This window comes from Carcharodon carcharias, chromosome 30, assembly GCF_017639515.1.
Source record: "Carcharodon carcharias isolate sCarCar2 chromosome 30, sCarCar2.pri, whole genome shotgun sequence".
Lineage (NCBI taxonomy): Eukaryota > Metazoa > Chordata > Chondrichthyes > Lamniformes > Lamnidae > Carcharodon > Carcharodon carcharias.
In genome coordinates, this window is record NC_054496.1 from 14036853 (window position 1) to 14058131 (window position 21279).

The window sequence follows — 21279 nt, forward strand, 5'->3', positions numbered from 1 at the left end:
TCTGATTTTGGCTCTTTATTTTGGTGAATCTTGACCTTTAGTTTTTTTGAAAGTGAGTGCTGGGAACTGGATACATTACAAAGATCCCTGAGCTATGATCTAAGACCACTTTCATTCGCTATCAACATCCTGGGGGTTACCATTGACCATAAACTGAACTGGACCAGCCATATAATTACTGTGGCTACAAGAGCAGGTCAGAGGCTGGAATCATGTGATGAGTAACTCACTTCCTGACTCCACCATCTACAAGGCACAAGTCAGGAGTGATGGAATACTCCCCACTTGCCTGGATGAATGCAGCTCCAACAACACTCGAGAAGTTCGACACCGTCCAGGACAAAGCAGCCCGCTTGATTGGCAACCCATCCATAAACATTCACTCCCTCCACCACCGATGCTATCTACAAGATGCACTGCAGGAACTCAACAAGGCTCCTTAGACAGCACCTTCCGAACCTTCGACCACTGCCACCTAGAAGGGCAAGGGCAGCAGATACATGAGAACATCTGCAAGTTCCCCTCCAAGCCACTCACCATCCTGACTTGGAAATATATCGGCCATTCCTTCACTGTCGCTGGGTCAAAATCCTGGAACTCCCTTCCTAACAGCACTGTGGGTGTACCTACAACACATGGACTGCAGCGGTTCAAGAAGGCAGCTCACCACCACCTTCTCAAGGGCAACTAGGGATGGGCAATAAATGCTGGGCCCAGCCAGCGAAGCCCATATCCCATGAATGAATAATAAAAAATGATTCCATAAGTATTGTTAGTACTTCATCACCCACTCATGAGTTGCCCTCACAAAGTTGTCTGCCTCCGTCCATAAATGAGGAAAACTGACAATTCTAATAAGCTCTTTCCTAAGGCTTAACCTGCTAGGCCTAAACGGAAATAGTGAATTTTTTTTGATGTTGTGCTTAATCCTCGCTATAGGGCCATGGTTTATAGAGGAGGACTGTTGAGGGTAAATGAGGTGATGCTGGGAAGCACATAGAGGAGGGTGGAAACAGTGAGGGAAAGTAGAGCTTTGAATCCTGGAGAAGGATTCTGGGTAGAATGGCCGATGGTGAATTAGTCGTCTTCTCAATCCAGCGAGAATGTAAAGAGGAGAAAGAGAATTTCACACGGTATATTTGAATTTTAGAAGGGAGGTGACAACAATTGAGGAAATAAAAGATCAGAAGGATCGTGACGCAGAAAGAGGTTGAAGGTCAGAGGTTAGAGAAGAATTACCAATCAGATGACATGATTTGCCTTGAACCTTTTAAAGGAGTGGACTGATTTGTTAGTGTTCTTCAGAAATGTGACATCCATCTAATTCAACCACGTACACAAATAACACTCGTTATTTACGAGTGTTCATCTTTTGTGTGGCTTGGGTAAACTGAAAAGCAAAATGATTGTGGTCATCAAGGTGAGGAAAAGTTAAAGGGAAATGAAACCCATTTCCATTTTAAGGTATCCTGTCTTGGCACCAGCCACTCCCAAGTCAGTTATTGAAATTCAGGAGGACTCCAGCCTTTGCACCGATAACCCTAACTGTAGATGGGAAACTAAATCTCCACCAGCTGTGTCTTTTCTGTGTCCACAGCCATGGTCTTATAGGGCTGATATCCAACTTAGTCCAACTTGTGGACAAATGCTCAATAGGAATTAGACTGAGACTTTCCAGCCATTGGTTATGTAGGACTCTTAGAGCCAACGAGGTTAGCTCAGATGGCTAGATGATGCAGAATAATGACAACAGCGTGGGTTCAATCCCCATACCTGTTGTGGTAGTTCATGGAGGCCCTGCCTCCTTGCCTTGCCACAAGCTTGCGCAGTGCCCTCCCCCTCAATCTACGATGTCTCTCTGATGGCGAGAGAGATGCCTATGGTCCTTTGGGACTATGACCAGATGCATATACAACCAACAGAAGTGACTCATCTCATCATTCTGGGCAGCATTTCATCATGCAGTTCGGAGGTAAAAGGTCAGAGTTACAGACCAGTGTGCTAAATTCACCTACCTCTTCAGGTCCCAATTAGAAAATAAAATGAGCCAAGAACAGGCATCGTTTGAGGAGGGAGCTTTACCTGTTGCCTGTTACTAAGTGATGTGCACCAGCAGCTCCCAAGTGTTTGCAGGGTTATCATTGCCAAAGATTGTGATGTTGGCAAAAGAGGATATAACGTGTGTTTGGATGCTATGGTTTTGGAGACGTATGCCTCAATCTTTTATGGGGCATCAGTGAGGTGCTTAAGAGTCAAGTTTGTCCTGTGGACTCTCCTGAATGGACCGAGTTGCTCATCAACTCACTGAATTCCTTCAAGCAAGAGTTGGACCTGTTTCTCCTAGGATGGAGATCGCCTCATACAAAAGTAGGCATGGCATGACATTGATCATGGCTTCAAAGGTCTTTTCTCCCACTGCCCCTTCTCCCCTTCCCCTTCCCACCCCTCCACAAACTGGCATGAATCTCTATGTGCTTTTCCACCTCTCCCAGGAGATCCTGCATCTTACAGGTGGGCTGCGGAGTGTATATATTGTGACGCACAAGATAAGCCACTGGTGCGGGGCAGCCTGGACGGACCAGAGGGCCTTTTCCTACCTTTTCACTGTTCGAACATCACGCTCAGAAAACACAACCAAGTGATGGCTTGTGGGGCGAGTTGCTTTTAAGTTAATCCTTCAGGGCGCATATGGAGGTGAGGGAGGGATATGTGGAAACGTGTGTCAGCTTGCCAACGCCATCCTGGCCTCCAGCCCATCTTTTCCAGAGCGGGGATCGGGATCGGAAAGCTGACTTGCCTGCTAGCGGCAGGTGGGAAATCAATGGGGGGGGTTGAAGGCCTATGATCCGAGGCTGACTGGAGTTTTCCAGCTACGGGCCCTCCAAGGGTTTGGGGACGAGGCCAGCCGCCTGCAGGTGTCCTTCCCTCCCCCTTCCACCCCCCTCCCACAATGGTGGTCTGGCTGTTGAGGACATTTCTAAATTTAACGTTAGGGGGAGAGAGGACATCTCGAAATGGAGACACCCCTCTCTCTTTCTCTCTATCCGAGCTGCTCCCGAACTGGAGGGGGCTCGTCTTGGCCCTCCAGCTTCTGGAACCTGCCCACCATCCTTCATTGCTTGGCAAGCCCATCCTCTGGCCACTAATGCGCCAATATGGGGGGAAATCACCGCTGGGGGACCGTTTGCCAAACAGTAGGGAGTCCACTTGACCCTGGTGCAAGGGTCAGCAAGGGCAAAGTCTTGGCCACTGCCTCAGAATACTCAATGCAGATGGATTTTCACCTAATGGGTTTTCAGCCATTGAAATACATATCACGCCATTGGTTGCTGTGATGGTCTGCTGATATAGTGTGTTATTTGGGGGCGGCCCCTGTGAACCTCGATGGGCTTGGATGAGGCTGAGGAATTATGGCCTGCCTATAATCAAAGGCCCGTGGCAGAGTACGTCGGCATAGAAACATCCGGCAAGATAACGTTCACCCACATGGTCAACCAGCCCACTAAGCCTTCCTGACAGGCTCTCACACACGAAGATGAAATAACTTGAGGCATCATGTAGGTGACTAGAGGCAATAACGGAATGAGGGGGATCATTTTCTCAGTGCGCCACAGGCCATGAAATCCTAAGGCCACTTAGGAAGCACATGTGGCCGAATTTTCATGGCACGTGGAGGAATTCTTCCACTGTCCGCCCAACCCACTGCAGATGGGGATTGGCGGTGAGGGTGTGCCACAGTTCACTCAGTAAGTCCGAGTTGCTGTGGCAACATGCACTTTTACATGCGTGTTGTAGTCTCGGAGCCCTGGATGGTGATGATCGAGGCTCCACCGTTCATTCCATCGCATGGCTGACCTTGGCCATCAAGTCCTGGGTTGGGACTCGAACCTGGAGCTTCTGACTCAGAGGCGGAGACACTACCTGCTGCGCCATAAGATGTCCGGAGGCAGATTAAGCGAACGCCAAGTCCGCAGGTTTGCCAACAGTCAGATCCCTCACACAATCACACGTTTGTAGCTTGTAATACAATATCACACTTGCATTGGCCTATTATCCTCCTTGGGTTCCCAACAGGGCTCTTCATGCAACGCCAAATTCCCTTCCTGTTTAGATACACCGGAACATTAAAACGTTTGGCCAAATGATTGTCTGAATGGTTTCACCTTCACAGAAGAGACTTAGTCAACAGAAAAGACAGCGTTGTCTAGAATCGATCACCTTGAAACATTCCCTGCCTTCCCCTAACCCCTGTCTGTGGGGTTAACCCGGACAAACTTGCTCTGTCCACTCGGAACAGGGCCCTGGATTTACAAAGATAGGCGTCGAACTAACTGATATGCCTCGTGTTCCATAAGGGCAGGAATGAAAGCTATCCTTGAATTCTCCACCTTGACGTTAATCATTCAATTCAGGACGCCCTTTGAACCCATTACAAGTGGGAATAAACCAAAGGCAGGTATCATGGTCTGAAGCCAATGTTCCCTCACTCTCTTGTCCGCTGGTTCATTCTTATTGTTTATCATCGGTGAGCTGCAGCCACTGTGGAGACTAAAGCTGGTTCCTGTGTTTCTGGCTCTGTTTTTATTAAGTGCTCCGGATCCTCCTCTTCGGTGTTTGGACTTCCCCCGTCGCCGTAGCAACTGGACGATGGCGATGTGGTGGTGGTGACGGACGACAGCTGCCTCCTCAGGGCCATTGCGGGCACCGCCATCAGCGCCAGCTTTTGCGGAATGGCTAACGATTCCGGAGTGGTTGCAGCCTCTGTCCCCGCGCCCTGCGACGGCGCCTCCACAGCGAGGGCACCGCGCATCCCGTTCTTCTTGACGGCCGGGCACCGCTTCTCCTCGGGCTCCTGCTGCAGGGTCTGGTCATTGAGCAGTTTCACCAGGAAGTTGATGTACTTCATGGCCAGGCGCAAGATCTCGTTCTTGCTGAGTTTTTTGTCGGGAGGGTAGGTCGGGATTAGCTTGCGCAGGTCCGAGAAGGCGCCGTTGACGTTCTGCTGCCTCCATCGCTCCCGACTGTTGGTGAACATGCGACGCACGACCTTCTGAGGGGGGCCTGCAAAACAGAGAAGTCCTTTTGAGTCAGAAGGGAAAACAGCTCTCGAGAATAGCGAGTCCTCTGTACCTACATGCGCGCACAGTCACAGTCGGCACTTACTGCAAGAGGAGCGGAATATAAAGGCAGGGAACTTTCACTGCAGGGCCTTGGCAAGACCACAGTTTTGGTCCCCCCCCCCCCCCCCCCCCCCCCCCTTCCCTTATTTGGGAAAGATATAGGCCCCCATCGTGGGGGGATCCGCCGCAGGAAATTCAGGGGCCCAGCCAAAAGCCCATTGAATTTCGGTGGGACCTGAATGACCCCCGACAGCAGGTGGGGCCCTAAGATCCCACCCGTAGTTGAGTTAGAAGCAATGGAGAGAAGGTTCACTTGACTCATCCTTGGGATGTGGGGCTTATCCTGTGGAGAAAGGTTGAACGGGTTGGACCTATACCGAACGTAGTTGAGAAGGATGAGAGGTGATCTTACATATGAATTAGGAACAGGAGTAGGCCACTCAGCCCCTCAAGCCTGCTCCACCATTCAATAAGATCATGGTTGATCTCATTGTAACCTCCCATCTATCCCTGATGACCTTTCACCCCCTTGTTAATCAAGAATCTATCTAGCTCTGCCTTAAAAATATTCAAAGACTCTGCTTCCACTGCCTGCTGAGGAAGAGTTCCAAACACTCACGACCCTCTGAGAGAAAAAAACTTTCTCCTCATCTCTGTCTTAAAATGAGCAACCCCTTATTTTTAAACTGTGACCCCTGGTTCTAGATTCCCCCACAAGACGAAACATCCTCTCCATATCCAGCCTGTAAAGACCCCTCAGGATCTTAAAGGTTTCGATCAAGTCGCCTCTTACTCCTCTAAACTCCAGTGGATACAAGCCTAACCTGTCCAACCTTTCCTCATAAGACAACCTACCCATTCCTGTTATTAGTCTGGTAAACTGTCTCTGAACTGCTTCTAACACATTTACATCCTTCCTTAAATAAGGAGACCAATACTGTACACAGCAGTCCAGATGTGGTTTCACCAGAGTCCTGTACAACTGAAGCATAACCTCCCTGCTCTTGTGTTCAATTCCCCTCACAATAAACGGTAACATTCCATTAGCTTTCCTAATTATCAAAAATTTATAAGATCCTGAGGGGATTTGATAAGGTGGATACTGGGGGGATGTTTCCACTTGTGGGGGAGTCTAGAACCAGGGGACAGAGTTTGAGAATAAGAGGTCTACCATTTAAGAATGAGATGAGGAGAAATTTTTTCTCCCAGAGAGTTGTTAGTCTATGAAATTCTCTTCCCCAGAAAGCAGTGGAAGCTGGGTCATTGAATTTATCTAAAGCTGAGTTAGACAGATCTTGATAGGGAGTTGAGGATTATGGGTGGGGTGGGGGTGGGGGTGGGGAGAGCAGACAGCAAAATGGAGTTGAGACACAACCAGATCAGCCATGGTCTTATTGAATGGTGGAGCAGGCTCGAAGGGCTGAATGGCCTACTCCCGCTCCTAAGCCCTATGTTCCTACGTAAATTCCAAGGAAGGAAGCCATTCACCCCACCAACTCTGTGCCAGCTTTTGCAAAGAGCAGTCCAGTTAGACCCACTCCCCTTTATCCCTGTAATTCTTTCTCTCCCCCCCGTACAAGTATTTATCCAGTGCCCTTTTGAAGGCTACAAGTGAATCTGTATCCACCCACCAACCAATCAGATCATGCACTTCAAATCCTAACCTAACCACTCTTTGCACAAAGAAAAATGTTTCCTTGTGTTACCTCTGCTTCTTTTGTCAATCACCTCAAAACTGTGCTCTCTGGTTATCGACCCTTAAGCTATTGCAAAGAGTTTTTCTTTATCTGCTCGACTAAACCCTTTATGATTTTAAACACCTCTTTTTAAAAAAAAACCCTCCTCTTCGTCCCTAAAAATCCTGCTTAAAGGCTGCAGATCCGGATTGGATTAGTATGTGCTCCCAGTGGGTAAGGATCTAATCAGCGAGTGCACTATTAGAAAACTTCTCCCTCCCCAACAGCACCCCTCACCACACCCCCCCCCCCCCAACCACCCAGACCCCCACCATTGTATATAAAGGCCCGAGGCACTCGTGATCTAGGGTCTAAACTGAGTTGTGCATGCTCATTGCACATTCCCATGGGAAGCAGGTTTAAATATCCGCTGGGGAAGAGGGTGTGTGCAATCAGGTAACGACTCTCTACTGACCCAGACGTTTATACTTTTACCCATACCCAATAGGATGGGCAGCCTATGTCCGGCCTGGGACCTGCGCATGCACCCGCCATATTGAACGCCTAGGCCTCCGCCCTGCGCCTGTAGTGTCAACAAGTTCCTCGGCCACTGTTTTGTCTTATTCACATCGGGGCAGAACTTGAGAGGTGGACAGGGCATCTTGGTGGAACTGCTGCACCATACTGATCCCCCTCAGCACAGCATAAACTCACTGCATCCCCGTATCCATGGCCATATGTAGATCAACAAGCTTCACCTACCATCATGCACCTCCATTTCGTAATGGCTTGAAGGCCTCCTCTTGATCCTGTTATTTGGGAACATGCTGAACGTGCTTGTAGCTCCAATATATGCACTAGAATCGGAACAGAATAGGTTATGACCCTTCGCCAAGCACCAAATCATGCATTTTCAAACTGGTCAAGTTGGCCTGAACCTCTTTCAAGAAGTGGAATAAAATTTTGAAACTTGCCAGCAATACCAACTCAGCAGCGGGAGTGACGCCAATTGACTGCGATAAGACACACAGACGGGCAGCAAGGGGAGACAAGTGGCAGACAAAACTCCAAACAGAGAAGTGTGGCAGAAGGGACAGGGAAAGGTTAAATAGACTTAATGGAAGAGCTCTAAAAATTGTACAGGGACAGAGGGACCTCGGCTCACATTCATTCATGTTTGAAGGTGGCAGGACATATTGAACATTAATAAAGGTCTTGAGTACAAAATAAGGGAAGTTATGCCGAACCTTTATAAAGCTCTGGTTAGGCCACAACTAGAGTATTGGTCACCACACTTCAGATAGGATGCAAGGGCCCCTGAGAGGGTGCAGAGATTTGCCAGAATGGTTCAAGGGATGTGGGGTTGTAACTAAAGATTAGTTTGGAGAAACTGGGGTTGTTCTCCTTGTAGCAAAGGGGATCGAGGGGAGGTTTGTTAGAGCTGTACAAGGATATGACAGGTTTGGACAAGATTGACAAAGAGCTGTTCCTATTGGCTGATGGTACAAGGGCTATGGGGCACAAATTTAAAGTTTTTGGGAAAGGTTGGAGGGGAGCTGAAGAAAAGCTGACTTCTTTCTAAACCAGTGAATGGTGACGACTGCGGACTCGCTGCCCATGAGGGTGGCGGGAGCAGCGATGATAAGTGACTTCAATAGGAAATGGAATGGGCCCTTGAGGAACATAAACTCGCAGGACCACAGGAACAGAGGGGGGAGATGGGACTGACTGGATTGCTCGATCGAGAGCTGGCATAGGCCTCAGCCTAGAAAAGGAAACTTATATCGTGTCTTTCATGTTCCCCAAAACTTTAGAAGTGCAGTCACTACTGTTATGAGGGCAAAGATAGCAGTCAATTTTTTGCGGCAAAAACAAAGATCCCTCTGGGATCAGCGTTGGTCAGGGCACCAGGAACATGGGCTCCTCTTCTTTGAATAATGTCAAAAGACCTTTAACATTCACCACATGAGGAATGTGGGGCCTTGGTTTAGAGTTTCGTGCAGTCTACTGTATTTCGCTAGTGCAGCACTCCCATTGGTTCCGCATTGACAGTTCAATTCAATCAGGGGGACGTGGTCAAGTGTCGGAATGGAATTTGAACTCTCAGCTTCTGAATCTGAGATGTCCCTCTTGGCCTCGAAGACACATCATCTGACCTTAAGTAATCTGTGGTTGAGGATCATGTGACATTTTATGCTAAAGTACTTGAAGAATATTTAAAATATAAAAAAGACATCAAAAAACTATTGGAAAATGCAGACATTTCCAAACACTTATCCCTTGGTGACCTCCTGTGAATATTGGTGGACCCCAGTTCCTATGACCTAACTCTTCCACAAACCAAAGGGAAACAGAGCAATCATTGTATAAAATATTTTAATAAATGGCAACAAAAATATTGGCTCTCAAGAAACCTGCAATGGGGAGAGTGCAGGGCTATGGGATTAGGTTTTGGATTCTTTCCAGGAAAGAGCGAACATAGCGATGACGGGCTGAATGTCCCCCCTCTGTACTGTGAACATTGCTTTTGCAGAAAAAACAGGATCTTGGGCTCAGGCAGGCTGATGGAGTCACATTCATTTAGTGGACTAATAGTTAAATACATGCAACAAGCTTCCATGGTGTTATATTGGCAACAAAACAGAAGGACAATTTGGGGTTAGTTTCAGAGAGATGTAATTTAAGAAATCTCTAAACTTTCTTGGAGCACATCCCACGTGTTGGACAGACTCCACAGGGCCGCCACCAATGTCATTCTGGGGCAGAACTCCACTCCAGTCATGACTTAGTTGGCAGCAAATCTCGCTTGAATCAGGAGGTTGTGGGCTCAAGTCCCAGGCCAGGACTTGAGCGCAAATGTAAAGGCTTTAGTTAAGTACTGGGGGAGTGCTGCATTGTCGGAAGTGCGGTCTTTCAGCTGAGAGGTTGGGGTGCATTGAAAAATTCCTGTGGCACTTTTTCAAAGAGCAGGGAGGGTTTTTATCCTTTATTCTTTCATGGGACGTGTCTCCTGCCAAGATCACCATTTGTTGCCCATCCCCAATTGCCCTTGAACTGAGTGGCTGGCCAGGCCATTTCAGAGGGGCAGTTAAGAGTCAACCAGATTGCTGTGGGCCTGGAGTCACAGGTAGGCCAGACCAGGTAAGGACAACAGATTTCCTTCCCTAAGGGACATCGGTTTTTACAGCAATCCAATACTTCAATGGTCACCATACTGGATACTAGCATTTTAAAAATTTCTACATTTATCTGATTAATTGAATTTAAAATTCTCCAGCTGCCATGGTGGGATTTGAGCTCATGTCTCCAGGCCATTAGCCCTCTGGGTTGCTAGCCCAGTAACATACTCACTATGCTCCTGCCTTTACCACATGTTTTGAGGAGAGATGGAGGGTTTTAGGGGTGGCATTTAAGAGCTCAGTGTTGTTACGAGTCATCCCCCAATTTGTTGGCTTCCTGAACAGGGCCCCAATTTTGTTAAGCTCCCGGGTGAGGAGGAATGAGCTGGCTCCCCCTTCTTTATTCAGCCCCCTCAGTTGGTCGCAATAAGGTTAATTTGAAAGGGATCCCTTCCCCCGTGGATACCTTTTCCTCGCCCAAATGTTTTAGAAGGAGCCAATTTTACCAGGCTTTCTTGAGTCAAAGAAAGAATAAGCTTATTAGTTACTAAAAGCCTGAGAGAAATAATAAAAATGCAACACCCACACACAGATCAGATGTGAGAAGCTTAGAGACCAAATAAAAGTTTTAAAAGATATACAAATCAGTCTTTGGCTTGTCCGTGAGGCATAGAGGGTGATACGTTGTGGCCGTTAAGTTGGGTGATTCTGGTAGAGCTGACTTTGTTGCCCTCATCAAGTCAACTTCTACTTATTCTTTTCAATAATTCAGAGATGGTTCACTTAGCTGATTCCTGGGATGGAGGGGTTGTTTTATAAGGAAAGGTTGAGCACGTTGGGTCTACACTCATTGGAGTTCAGAAGAATGAGAGGTGATTTCATTGAAACAGATAAGATTCTGAAGGGTCTTGACAGGGTAGATGCTGAGAGGATGTTTCCCCTCATGAGGGAATCTAGAACTAGGGGGGTACAGTTTCAAAATAAGGAGTATCCCATTTAGGATGGAGATAAGGAGGAATTTCTTCTCTCAGAGGGTCGTTAGTCTTTGGGATTCTCTTCCCCAGAGAGTGGGGGAGGCTGTGTCATTGAATATATTCAATGACCTAGCGGGAGTTTGGGAGATAAAACGGCTCCTGAACGGAGCCATTCGGAGCAGGAGTGGAGTGGAGTAAACCTGGGGGTGAACGGCTTCTCGATAACAGCCTGAGGGTTGAGGCCCAGATCGAGCCAGTCAGAGCAGCAGTGAACCTCAACAGGAACCCCGCCAGAATTCGAAACGGCTGACGAAGGTGACGTCAGTGCAAAACAGAGCTGATTGGTAGGTAGTGGGTAAGTTGTTTTTCTCCACTTTAAAGCCACATTAAGGAAAGGTAAGAGTTCTAGCTTTTATTTTAAAAAAAAGAAAGAAACTTAAATAATATTCTACTTGGTTTAAATTTAGGGTAAGGGTATTTTAACTAAAAGTATGGCAGGGGAGCTCAGTCCCGTGTGTTGCATGGCCTGCAATGTGTGGGAAGTCTTAGACACTCCTGGAAGTCTGGGTGACTACACCTGCAGGAAGTGCCACTGGTTTGACCAGCTTGAGCATCGGGTTTCAGAGCTTGAGCGTCGGCTAGAGGCACAGCGGGGCATCCTCAAGGCTGAGGGGGACGTGGAGATCATGCTTTTAGATATGGTCACCCCGCGCTTAAGGAAGTGCAGACGGAGAAGGAATGGGTGACCACCAGGTCAGAAGAAGGGAGGCAGGCAGGTAGTCAGGAAAGCCCCAGAGTGCAGCTCACTCAACAACGGTTTTTCTGAGTTGGAAAACGATGGGAGTGACGGTTCCTCTGGGGAGTGGAGCCAGGGCCCGGCTGCACAAGGCAGGAGGAGAAAGAGAGGAAGAGTAATAGTGGTAGGAGATTCAATAGCGAGGGGTGCAGACAGGCGCTTCTGTGGCCGCAGACACAAGTGAATGGGTGGCTGAAGAGTTGGTGCAGGAGGGAGAGCTTTAGATTCCTGGATCACTGGGTCTGTTTCTGGGGAAGGTGGGACATGTCCAAGTCCGACGGGTTGTACCTGAACCGGAACGAGACCAACATCCTTGCAGGGGCGGGGGTTGCTAGTGCTGTTGGTGGGAGTTTACACTAATTTGGCAGGGGGATGGGATACGGAGTGGAGGCACAGTAGGGGGTGATGCAGAGACGTGAATAGAAGGAAAAACCAAGTCAGTTTGGAAGGCAGAGCATACATAGTGAAGTTAAGGCACAAGGGAGCATGGCAAGGCTGGATGGCATTTATTTTAATGCAAGGAATATTGCAAGTAAGGCAGATGAGCTGAGGGTGTTGATTAACACATGGGGATATGATATCATTGCTATCATGGAGACATGGAGGAGGGAGAGGCAGGACTGGCAGCTCAATATTCCAGGGTACAGAATCTTCAGGCAAGACAGTTGGGGGGAATGGGGTGTGTAAAAGACGAGGTGGGATTGCAATATTAATCAAGGAATCAATTACTGCAGTAAATAGGGATGATATCTTAGAAAGTTCCTCAAATGAGGCCATATGGGTAGAACTTAAAAACAAGAAGGGGTTAATCACTTAGCTCAGTGTGTACTATAGACCCCCAAACAGTCAGGGAGAGATAGAAGGGCAGATATCTAGGCAAATCTCAAAGAAGCATAAAAATAATAGAGTAATATTAGTTTCAACTTCCCCAATATTAACAACGATAGACAAAGGGTGAAAGTCTTAGAGGGGGAGGAATTCTTAAAATGTATCCAGGGGAACTTTTTAAGCCAGCACATAGGAAGTCCTACAAGAGAGGGGGCGGTGCTGGCCCTAATTTTAGGGAACAAATCCGGACAAGTGGTAGAAGTGTCAGTGGGGGAGCATTTCGGTGATAGTGACCATAACTCAGTAAGATTTAAAGTAATTATGGAAAAGGACAAAGATAGACCGGAAATAAAAGTTCTGAATTGGGGGAAGGCTGATTATAGTATGATAAGACAAGACCTGGCCAAAGTGAACTGGGAGCAGCTACTTGTAGGAAAATCTACATCAGACCAGTGGGAGGCATTCAAAAAGGAAATAGTGAGAGTTCAGGGCCAACATGTTCCCGTAAGGGTGAAGGGTGGGACCAACAAGTTCAGGGAACCCTGGATGTCAAGGAATGTACAGGATGGGATAAGGGGAAAAAAAGGAAGCTTATGGTACATAGGATTGCTCAAAAAAGAAATGAGAGTGAAAAGGGGGCATGAAAAAAAAACTAGTGGGTAAAATAAATGAAAATCTAAAGACAGTTTATAAGTATATTAGGGGCAAGAGGATAACCAGGGAAAGAGTAAGGCCCATTAGGGACCAAAGTGGAATCTGTGTGAGGTGTCGGAAGCTGTAGGTGAGTTTTAAATGAGTACTTTGCATCTGAATTTACTATAGAGAAGGACGATGTAGGTACAGAAATCAGAGGGGGACTATGATATACTTGAACAAATTAGCATTGAGAGGGAGGAAGTATTCGCAGTTTTAGCGGACTTAAAAGTGGATAAATCCCCAGGCCCAGATGAGATGTATCCCAGGCTGCTGTGGGAGGCAAGGGAGGAGATTGAGGGACCCTGACATTAATTTTCAAATTCTCTCCGGCCACAGGAAAGGTGCCAGAGGATTGGATGACGGCTAATGTGGTACCATTATTCAAGAAGGGTAGTAGGGATAAACCAGGGAACTATAGGCCAGTGAGTCTAACATCAGTGGTAGGGAAACTTTTGGAAAAAAATTCTGAGGGACAGAATTGATCTGCACTTGGAGAGGCAGGGGTTAATCAGGGATAGTCAGCATGGCTTTGTCAGGGAGAGATCATGTCTAACAAATTTGACTGAATTTTTTGAGGAGGTGAGTAGATGTGTAGATGAGGGTAGTGTAGTTGATGTAATCTACATGGACTTCAGTAAGGCATTTGACAAGATCTCGCATTGGAGAATGGTCAAGAAGGTAAGAGCCCATGGGATCCAGGGCAATTTGTCAAATTGGATCCAAAATTGGCTTTGTGGCAGGAGGTAGAGGGTGATGGTCGAAGGTTGTTTTTGTGACTGGAAGCCTGTGTCCAGTGGCGTACCGCAGGGTTTGGTGCTGGGTCCCTTGTTCTTTATAGTGTACATTAATGATCTAGACATGAATGTAGAAGGTATTACCCGTAAGTTTGTAGATGGCACAAAAATTGATGGTATGGTAAATAGCGAGGAGGAAAGCCTTAAACTACAGGACGATATAGATGGGCTGGTCAGATGGGCAGAACAATGGCAAATGGAATTTAATCCTGAAAAATGTGAGGTGATACATTTTGGGAGGACTAACAAGGCAAGAGAGTAAACGATGAATGGTAGGACCCTAGGAGGTACAGAGGATCAGAGAGACCTTGGTGTGCATGTGCATAGATCCTTTAAGGCAGCAGGACAGGTAGATAAGGTGGTTAAGAAGGCATATGGGATACTTGCCTTTATTAGTCAAGGCATTGAATACAAGAGCAGGGAGGTTATGATGAAGCTGTATAAAACATTAGTTAGGCCACAGCTGGAGTACTGTGTGCAGTTCTGGTTGCCACACTATAGGAAGGATGTGATTGCACTGGAGGGGGTGCAGAATAGATTCACCAGGATGTTGCCTGGGCTGGAGTGTTTCACTATGAAGGGAGACTAGATAGGCTAGGGTTATTTTCTTTAGAGCAGAGAAGGTTGAGGGGGTATCTGATTTAAGGTGTACAAAATTATAAGGGGCATAGATAGGGTAGATAGGAAGAAACCTTTCCCCTTAGTGGAGGGGAGTCAATAACCAGGGGGCATAGATTTAAGGTAAGGGGCAGGAGGTTTAGGGGGGAATTTGAGGAAATTTTTTTCACCCGAAGGGTGAGGGGTATCTGGAACTCACTGCCTGAAAGGGTGGTAGAGGCAGGAACCCTCGCAACACTTAGGAAGTATTTCAGAGCACTTGAAACACCATACCATACAAGGCTACAGGCCAAATGCTGGAAAATGGGATTAGAGGAGATAGGTGCTTGATGACCAGCGTGGAGATGATGGACTAGAGGACCTCTTTCCATGCTGTCAAATTCTATGACTCTATGGTTGAGTTAGACAGATTTTTGATTGACAAGACGGCCAAGGGTAATGGGGACAGGCAGTAAAGTGGAGTTAAGGCCACAATCAGATCAGCCATGATCTTGTCGACTCATGGAACAGGCTTGAGGGGCCGAATGGCCTAATCCTGCTCCTATTTCTTTTGCCCTATAACCCACAAAACCAGAATCCTCTCCCTGTTTCCACATGTTCTCTCTCCCACAATCACCGGGGCTCAGTCTTTAACAGCCCAATCTTCACCATTCATCTGACATTCCCTTGATCCTGATTTGTCCTCTCATCAGCTGCTTTGCCCTGTACTGCAGAATCTAGAACTAGGGGGGGTCATAGTCTCAGGATAAAGTGTCAGCCATTGAGGACTGGGAGGAGCAGAGAATTCTTTGTGAATCTTTGGAATCTTCTACCCCAGAGAGCCGTGGGTGCTCACTGGGTATATTCAAAATTGGGATCGTTGGACGCTCAATGAATCAAGAGCAATGGGAGTGGGTGGAAAAGTGGTGTCGAGGCAGAAGATGAGCCATGATCTAACTGAGGCTCGAAGGGTCGAAAGGCCCACTCCAGCCTGTGCTTCCGATGCTAAGGGAGTTAGCAGGAATCAGGCGCAAAAGTCATCACTGTGGAGTAACGTACTACCCTCTCAACCTTCTGTCCTCACCGACCTGTATGAATGATCTAAGCACCCGCACCTTTTACTTTTCATTGCATTAAAGAGGAAGAGAGAGATTCTCAAAGATTGAATGCAGACTTCACATCCAGAAAAGATTTGTGGAAGAGAGTCTTGGCCTTTTCTCCTTTCGATTCTTGCCCTTCCTTTGGTTGGTGATTATATAGTGCGCACATTTAGTTCTTTGGGGTGCAGTGGTGGGGGTTGGGCTCCATTTAAAAGGCCATTTCTTGTGTGATTCAAATGATCAAGTTGTACGATCATAAGAAATAAGAGCTGGAGTTGGCCATTTGGCCCCTCACACCTGCTCTGCTAGTCAACCAATCATGACAGATCTTCTACCTTATTTCCCCCTTCCCCCATTTCCAGCAATACGATAAAGGGGTAGACAAATGCGATTAATATGTTATAGAATCTGTCGCTTCAATTAGATACAGGCTTTAGCATAGTTTCACTTCAAAGCTGACTCCTTGGAAAGTAAACAGTTGATGGTGTAGAGGCATCTAGGGGTTACAGATGTACAAGTCACAAAGTAGCAATGCAAGTTAGCAATTAAGGCCATAAAGAATAAGGAAAAGCAAAGAATGCACTGGGGCTCTTCGTTTCTGGAGGGATAGAATTGAAAAGCAGAGAAGTTACATTAAACTTGGATCAAATCTTGGTTGGACCACACTTGGAGTACGGTGAATAGTTATAGTCCTCAGTATAAAAAGGGATTTGGAGGCACTGGAGAAGGTGCCAAAATAATTGGCTAGAATGGAGAGATTAGACTTATTGGAACTATTAAACAGGGTGCTCCTATCCCTAGGATCGAGGGGTGACCCGATAAAAGGACTTTTATGTGAAAGCGTTCAATAGGGTAAGATATAGAGAGAATGTTTCCACCTGTAGAGAGACCAGGGCTAGGGGCCATCATCATAAGACAGATAGTCACTAATAAATCCAATCGGGAATTCAGGAGAAACTTCTTTATGCAAAGAGTGGTTAGAATGTGGAACTCGTACCAAAGGGAGTAGTTGGGGTGAATAGTATAGATGCATTCAAGGGGAAGCCAGATAAACACGAATGAGAAAAGAATAGAAAGATATGCTGATAGGGTCAGATGAAGAGGAGAACTCATATGCAGCTGTAACATCAGCATGGATCCATAATTCTATGTAATTATTTGCATCAGATAAACTGATACCTTCGAGAGTTCAGGTGTCGCAAGGGTGAATCTAATCAATTCTCCTCATCTTCCTCTTGGGTGAGAACGGAGTTAGCCTCAGATGTGAAGACCACCCCCCCCCCCCCCCCCCCCCCCACCCCCGCCAAAGTTGAGCCGTTTTGGCTTGCCTGTGAAAAAATATTCTTTTGGCTAATCTGACGGGCACAGGCAGCCAGCAGCTGGTACCCCTAGCCTCAAGGAGCGGGTGGGGAGAAAGCCCAGAGAACGACGTTGAGTCTCTGCAGTGGGATTTTCACAGCAAGTTGCATGCACAACCTATTCATGAAAATGCAATACTGATTTTTCACCAGACTAGATTGTCACTAAATTCAATTTGTATTGCTCCCTGCTGTTAACAGAATAGACCATGCCACGCCATGTGTTCAAAACAATTAATAACATAAGAGAATTATCTATGCGGTCCTCTTAATACCACGTTTAATTCAAATCCAAGTAACATTGATTACCCCACTAGGATATGACACTGTATGGTTCTTCTGCAATTACATGTGACTCAGTTTAAAATAGTAATACTTTGTTAGATTAAATATTCCTTCCGTTACCATACCATTTTATATCTTTATCTTTTCATTTAGCTGTTGCTTTCTCCTTCTTTTGATAAATCTTTTATCTTCCACTCTCTATTTTCAACTTTTCAACCAACTATCTCATGCTTTCGGCCCTTCTGTCTTTCATTTCCTGCTGTCACCGCCACCTTTGTCCCTTCCCATTGCCATGTCTGGACCCCTCACTCTTTCCTCTCATCTCTTTCTCTCTCTCTCCCTTGGTGCTCTACTCTGTTCTCAGCATTTTCCATCTCTCCCCTATCTAACGACAAAGCTCTCTGACCTCTCTTAATCTCTCTCTCTCGCTCTCTCTTTAAAACAATACTTCTGCCAGTTTTCTCCTCTATTTCACCACCCCTTTCAGCTTCCCTTCTGGCTGTTCCTGTTCTGGCTCCTGTCTTCTCATCTATCATTCCTCCCACCCCACCCTCTCAGCTGTCTACCGTCCTCGCCAACAGACAGCTGAAAAACAAAATTTAAAAAAAAATGAAACCAAAAACAAAAAAGGGACAAGAGTTTGTGCTCAGCAGACTGCATTCTGTGCACCGATTCCGGACTGACATCCTGCAATCCTGTTGCCTGACGGATGTCTTCAGGTGGCAGGGGCACCGTCGACAGCTCCCTGGCATCCCCTGATGACAGAGGACGGAACCAGCTCGTGGCCGGCCCAGCAGCTCGTTGACCCCAGCGGAGGGGGGGGGGGGGGTGGTGGTGGAAGCAGGAAGCAGCCGGCTGTTCCCAAGTCCACACACCCACTTTCCAGCCTGCTACACACCCCCCCTCCCCAACACACAAGTGCAAGTGCAGGCTCAGTGAGGCCTTGCCCACTTTATGAAGTATCTCAAGCCGTCCAAACTGGAAACTCCTCTACCGTCCGAGCGGTGGGGTCCGTTTCTCTGCCCCCCCACCACCCCCCCTCTTCCCCTGTTGTGGTTTCTGCTTTGGCGCCAACCTGCACATCCAGCTGAGCTGCAACTGCCTGAAAAATATGCTTCCTGTCATTCACGTTGAAAATATCAAGGGCTGGCCACATCGTGGCAAAATATTGCAATCAACCGAAGAAAGACTACGACTTGAAGTAGATGATCAAATTACAGTTGAATAAAGTCAGTGAGGATCTTTAGTAAATAGTAATTTATGTTGCCATGGTGACTGTGCATCTCCATTAGGCCAGAGCACAGAATGGGCTTTCTAATACATGCCTCTCATTAAGTCCCTTATTGACTGCAAACTTTTATAGAGAGCTGCGTGGACAAAATGCTCACGGAATTCTCTATATTCCTGTGATTTTTTTCTCGAGAGAGGGCTCACTGCGGCCTTGACTAGATTCTGCATTCGCAGTGAGACCTGCACTCGTAAAAGATCGAGCCAGAGGTGGGACAATAGTCTTGTACCCTGCTTCCCTCTCCCCACCATCTTCAACCCATTCTTCCTCCAGGGATACCTTCCCCTCTTGGAGGATGGGACTGCTGAACTTATCCTCAGGGGCAGGCTTGAGGGGCTGAATGGCCTACTCCTGACCCTATTTCTTATGTTCTTATCCTCTTTTATTCTATCCCCGATTGAGATCAGCAGGCCACAGTTTCCAACTCGCCCTCATTCTGCATTATTCCTTGATGTGTATACAGGGTTGCATGTAATAACCTCACAATTCCTTGCCAGAATTGGAGATGATCCTGTAAATCAACACCTGCTGCAAGTGAATGGGATTGACCTGATGCATCTAACCTGTGTTATATGACTATCCTCCACTCACTGCATTTTTCATTGGAAAAATAACTCTGCTTTTATAGGGAGACCTTGCTGTAGTTTCGGTCAGGAGCTCTGTTTGCTCTAGTTGGAAAAGACTCTTTTTTTAAATAGACTCTGTTGCATTAATAGATCTTGTTTGGTACATTAGCTGAAAGCAGTCTCTGAACCATCCACCACAATACTAGCACCCCCAACATGCTTGGCTGAGTTTCCACAAGTTTTTGAGTTGGAAGGTCTCCTTGCAGGTTGCACAATATGTTCAGACTCGGTTGTTGCTCCAGTGAGTTTTGTTCAACAAGGATATCAAGGCATATGGAGCAAGGGTGGGAAAGGAGCTGAGGTGGAGATCAGCCATGGTCTCATTGAATGCCAGGCCCAAGGGGCTGAATGGCCTTCTCCTTCTGTTCCTTTTCATGTTCCTGGGAATACAGCAGCGAGGCGATGTGTGAAAGTGGCCTGGAATAATTGTCCCTCTTTTCCTCCATGGAGTCGCTATTCATCATCTCTGTTGACAGTGCAGATGAAGATTTCATCTTGCGGTCAATCTTGGGTACAAACTCCAAAACATGGGCGCAATGTTAATCAAGTAAGCTTCCAGAACATTCTCTACCTTCTATTCCCTATGTAAATCTGTGCAAATGCCTGTGCAAATATATAAGCACCGATACCTTCTCCCTAGTTTTGTCCAGGAAGTCACTTAGTGAAGGATGAAACTGAACTGAATCTTCACTCAGTTATATTTATTTATTTACAAAGTGAAACATTACAAGCAAATACCTCCTAATTCAACCACCTACAGGTTTAGTAAGTGTCTCTTTATGTGCTCAAGTAAAATCCCAATTAATGCCATCCACCTGTATATAGTTAAACACAGTTAATATACAATTAATACCTCTCACCCACTGTTGAACAGCTTGCGCTTAGTTGAGGTAATCCATTGTAAAGTCATTTCAAAGAAGTTATGAACCTTGCAGAGAAACCACTTCCCTAAAGTCTGAATTAGACAGGATTCTACCACATCTACTGACAGAAACATGATCAAAGCAGCTCCCTCCAGTCTCGTTGAGGGAAGCTTCTATGCTGTTAGAACCAAAATAGCAGAATGCTTAATCACGGAAATAGTACATAAGTATCGTGTGGATAAAGGCCATTCGACCCATCAGGGCTGTTCGCTTCACAACTATGTATAACTTCCCAAGATGGGGTGACACTGCAATATTCGCATTGGCCAAGTGATGTAGAAACTAGTAAATGTTGCCAAACTAGTCAGTTGGGCACAATACTTGTGATTGTCATGGTCACATAGTTTCAGGGTGATCGTCAATATAGCCAGCCTGTTAATCCAGACTTAGAGCCCATACTTACAGTTCTGTCCCATTGCATTCGAGAGATGGCCAGCCCAAAGTCCCTGGCTTAACTTCTCCCCTCGTCCGCCTTCCCCCCACAGCTGCCAGGTGGAAACAGGGCATGGTTACGGGAGGGGGTGGGGGGGGTGTGGATTGTGGGTGATAGTTAAAATACGGGCAGTCACTTACCAACCAACACCTCCACCCCCCCACCCCCCCGCACCATAACAATTAACCCGTTGGTGGTCCCTTGAAACAAGGAGAGCACTTGCCACAGAGTACAGCCTGTGGCAAGAACTTGCACATGGGGTCTTTTAGTGTGGGGAGGCTGTTGTGCCGTAGTTACTGCAGATTCCAAGCTGACCAGGAGACTCTCCTATTCTTACCGCCTGCCCTAGGCTTATCGAAAGGATTTACAGGTCGATAATCGATCTGTTTGGCCATGTTATGAACGAACCTTCCTTCGTCATCAAGTCCAGGAGTGGAAGGTGAACCCAGAGCTTCTGCTTTAGAAGTCGGGACAATACCTATAGTGCCATAAAGCCTCCTGGGAAATGCAATACAGACTTATTGGCACAATTCTAAAGAGAGTGCATGAACAGAGGAACCTGGGAGTGCACATGAATCAATCCTTGAAGGTGGCTGAACATGTTGAGAGTGTGGTTAGCAAAGCATATGGGATCATAAATGCCGGCATTGAGTATAAAAGCAGGGA

General features: G+C 46.8%; 1 protein-coding gene across 4 annotated transcripts in view; it reads right to left on the reverse strand.

The window, feature by feature from the left end:
- Nucleotides 1-629: 629 nt before the first annotated feature.
- The window catches only part of LOC121271219 (T-cell acute lymphocytic leukemia protein 1 homolog), a 43757-nt gene continuing 23107 nt past the window's right edge, over nucleotides 630-21279 (reverse strand). For all 4 annotated transcript variants that reach the window (XM_041177028.1, XM_041177029.1, XM_041177032.1 and 1 more), the window contains 2 exons: nucleotides 7559-7653; nucleotides 630-5061 (listed from right to left, as the gene is read on the reverse strand). In XM_041177028.1, the coding sequence (XP_041032962.1) occupies nucleotides 4520-5061; nucleotides 7559-7653 (637 nt within the window). In that variant the 3' untranslated portion in view covers nucleotides 630-4519. The remainder of the gene's footprint in view (nucleotides 5062-7558; nucleotides 7654-21279) is intronic.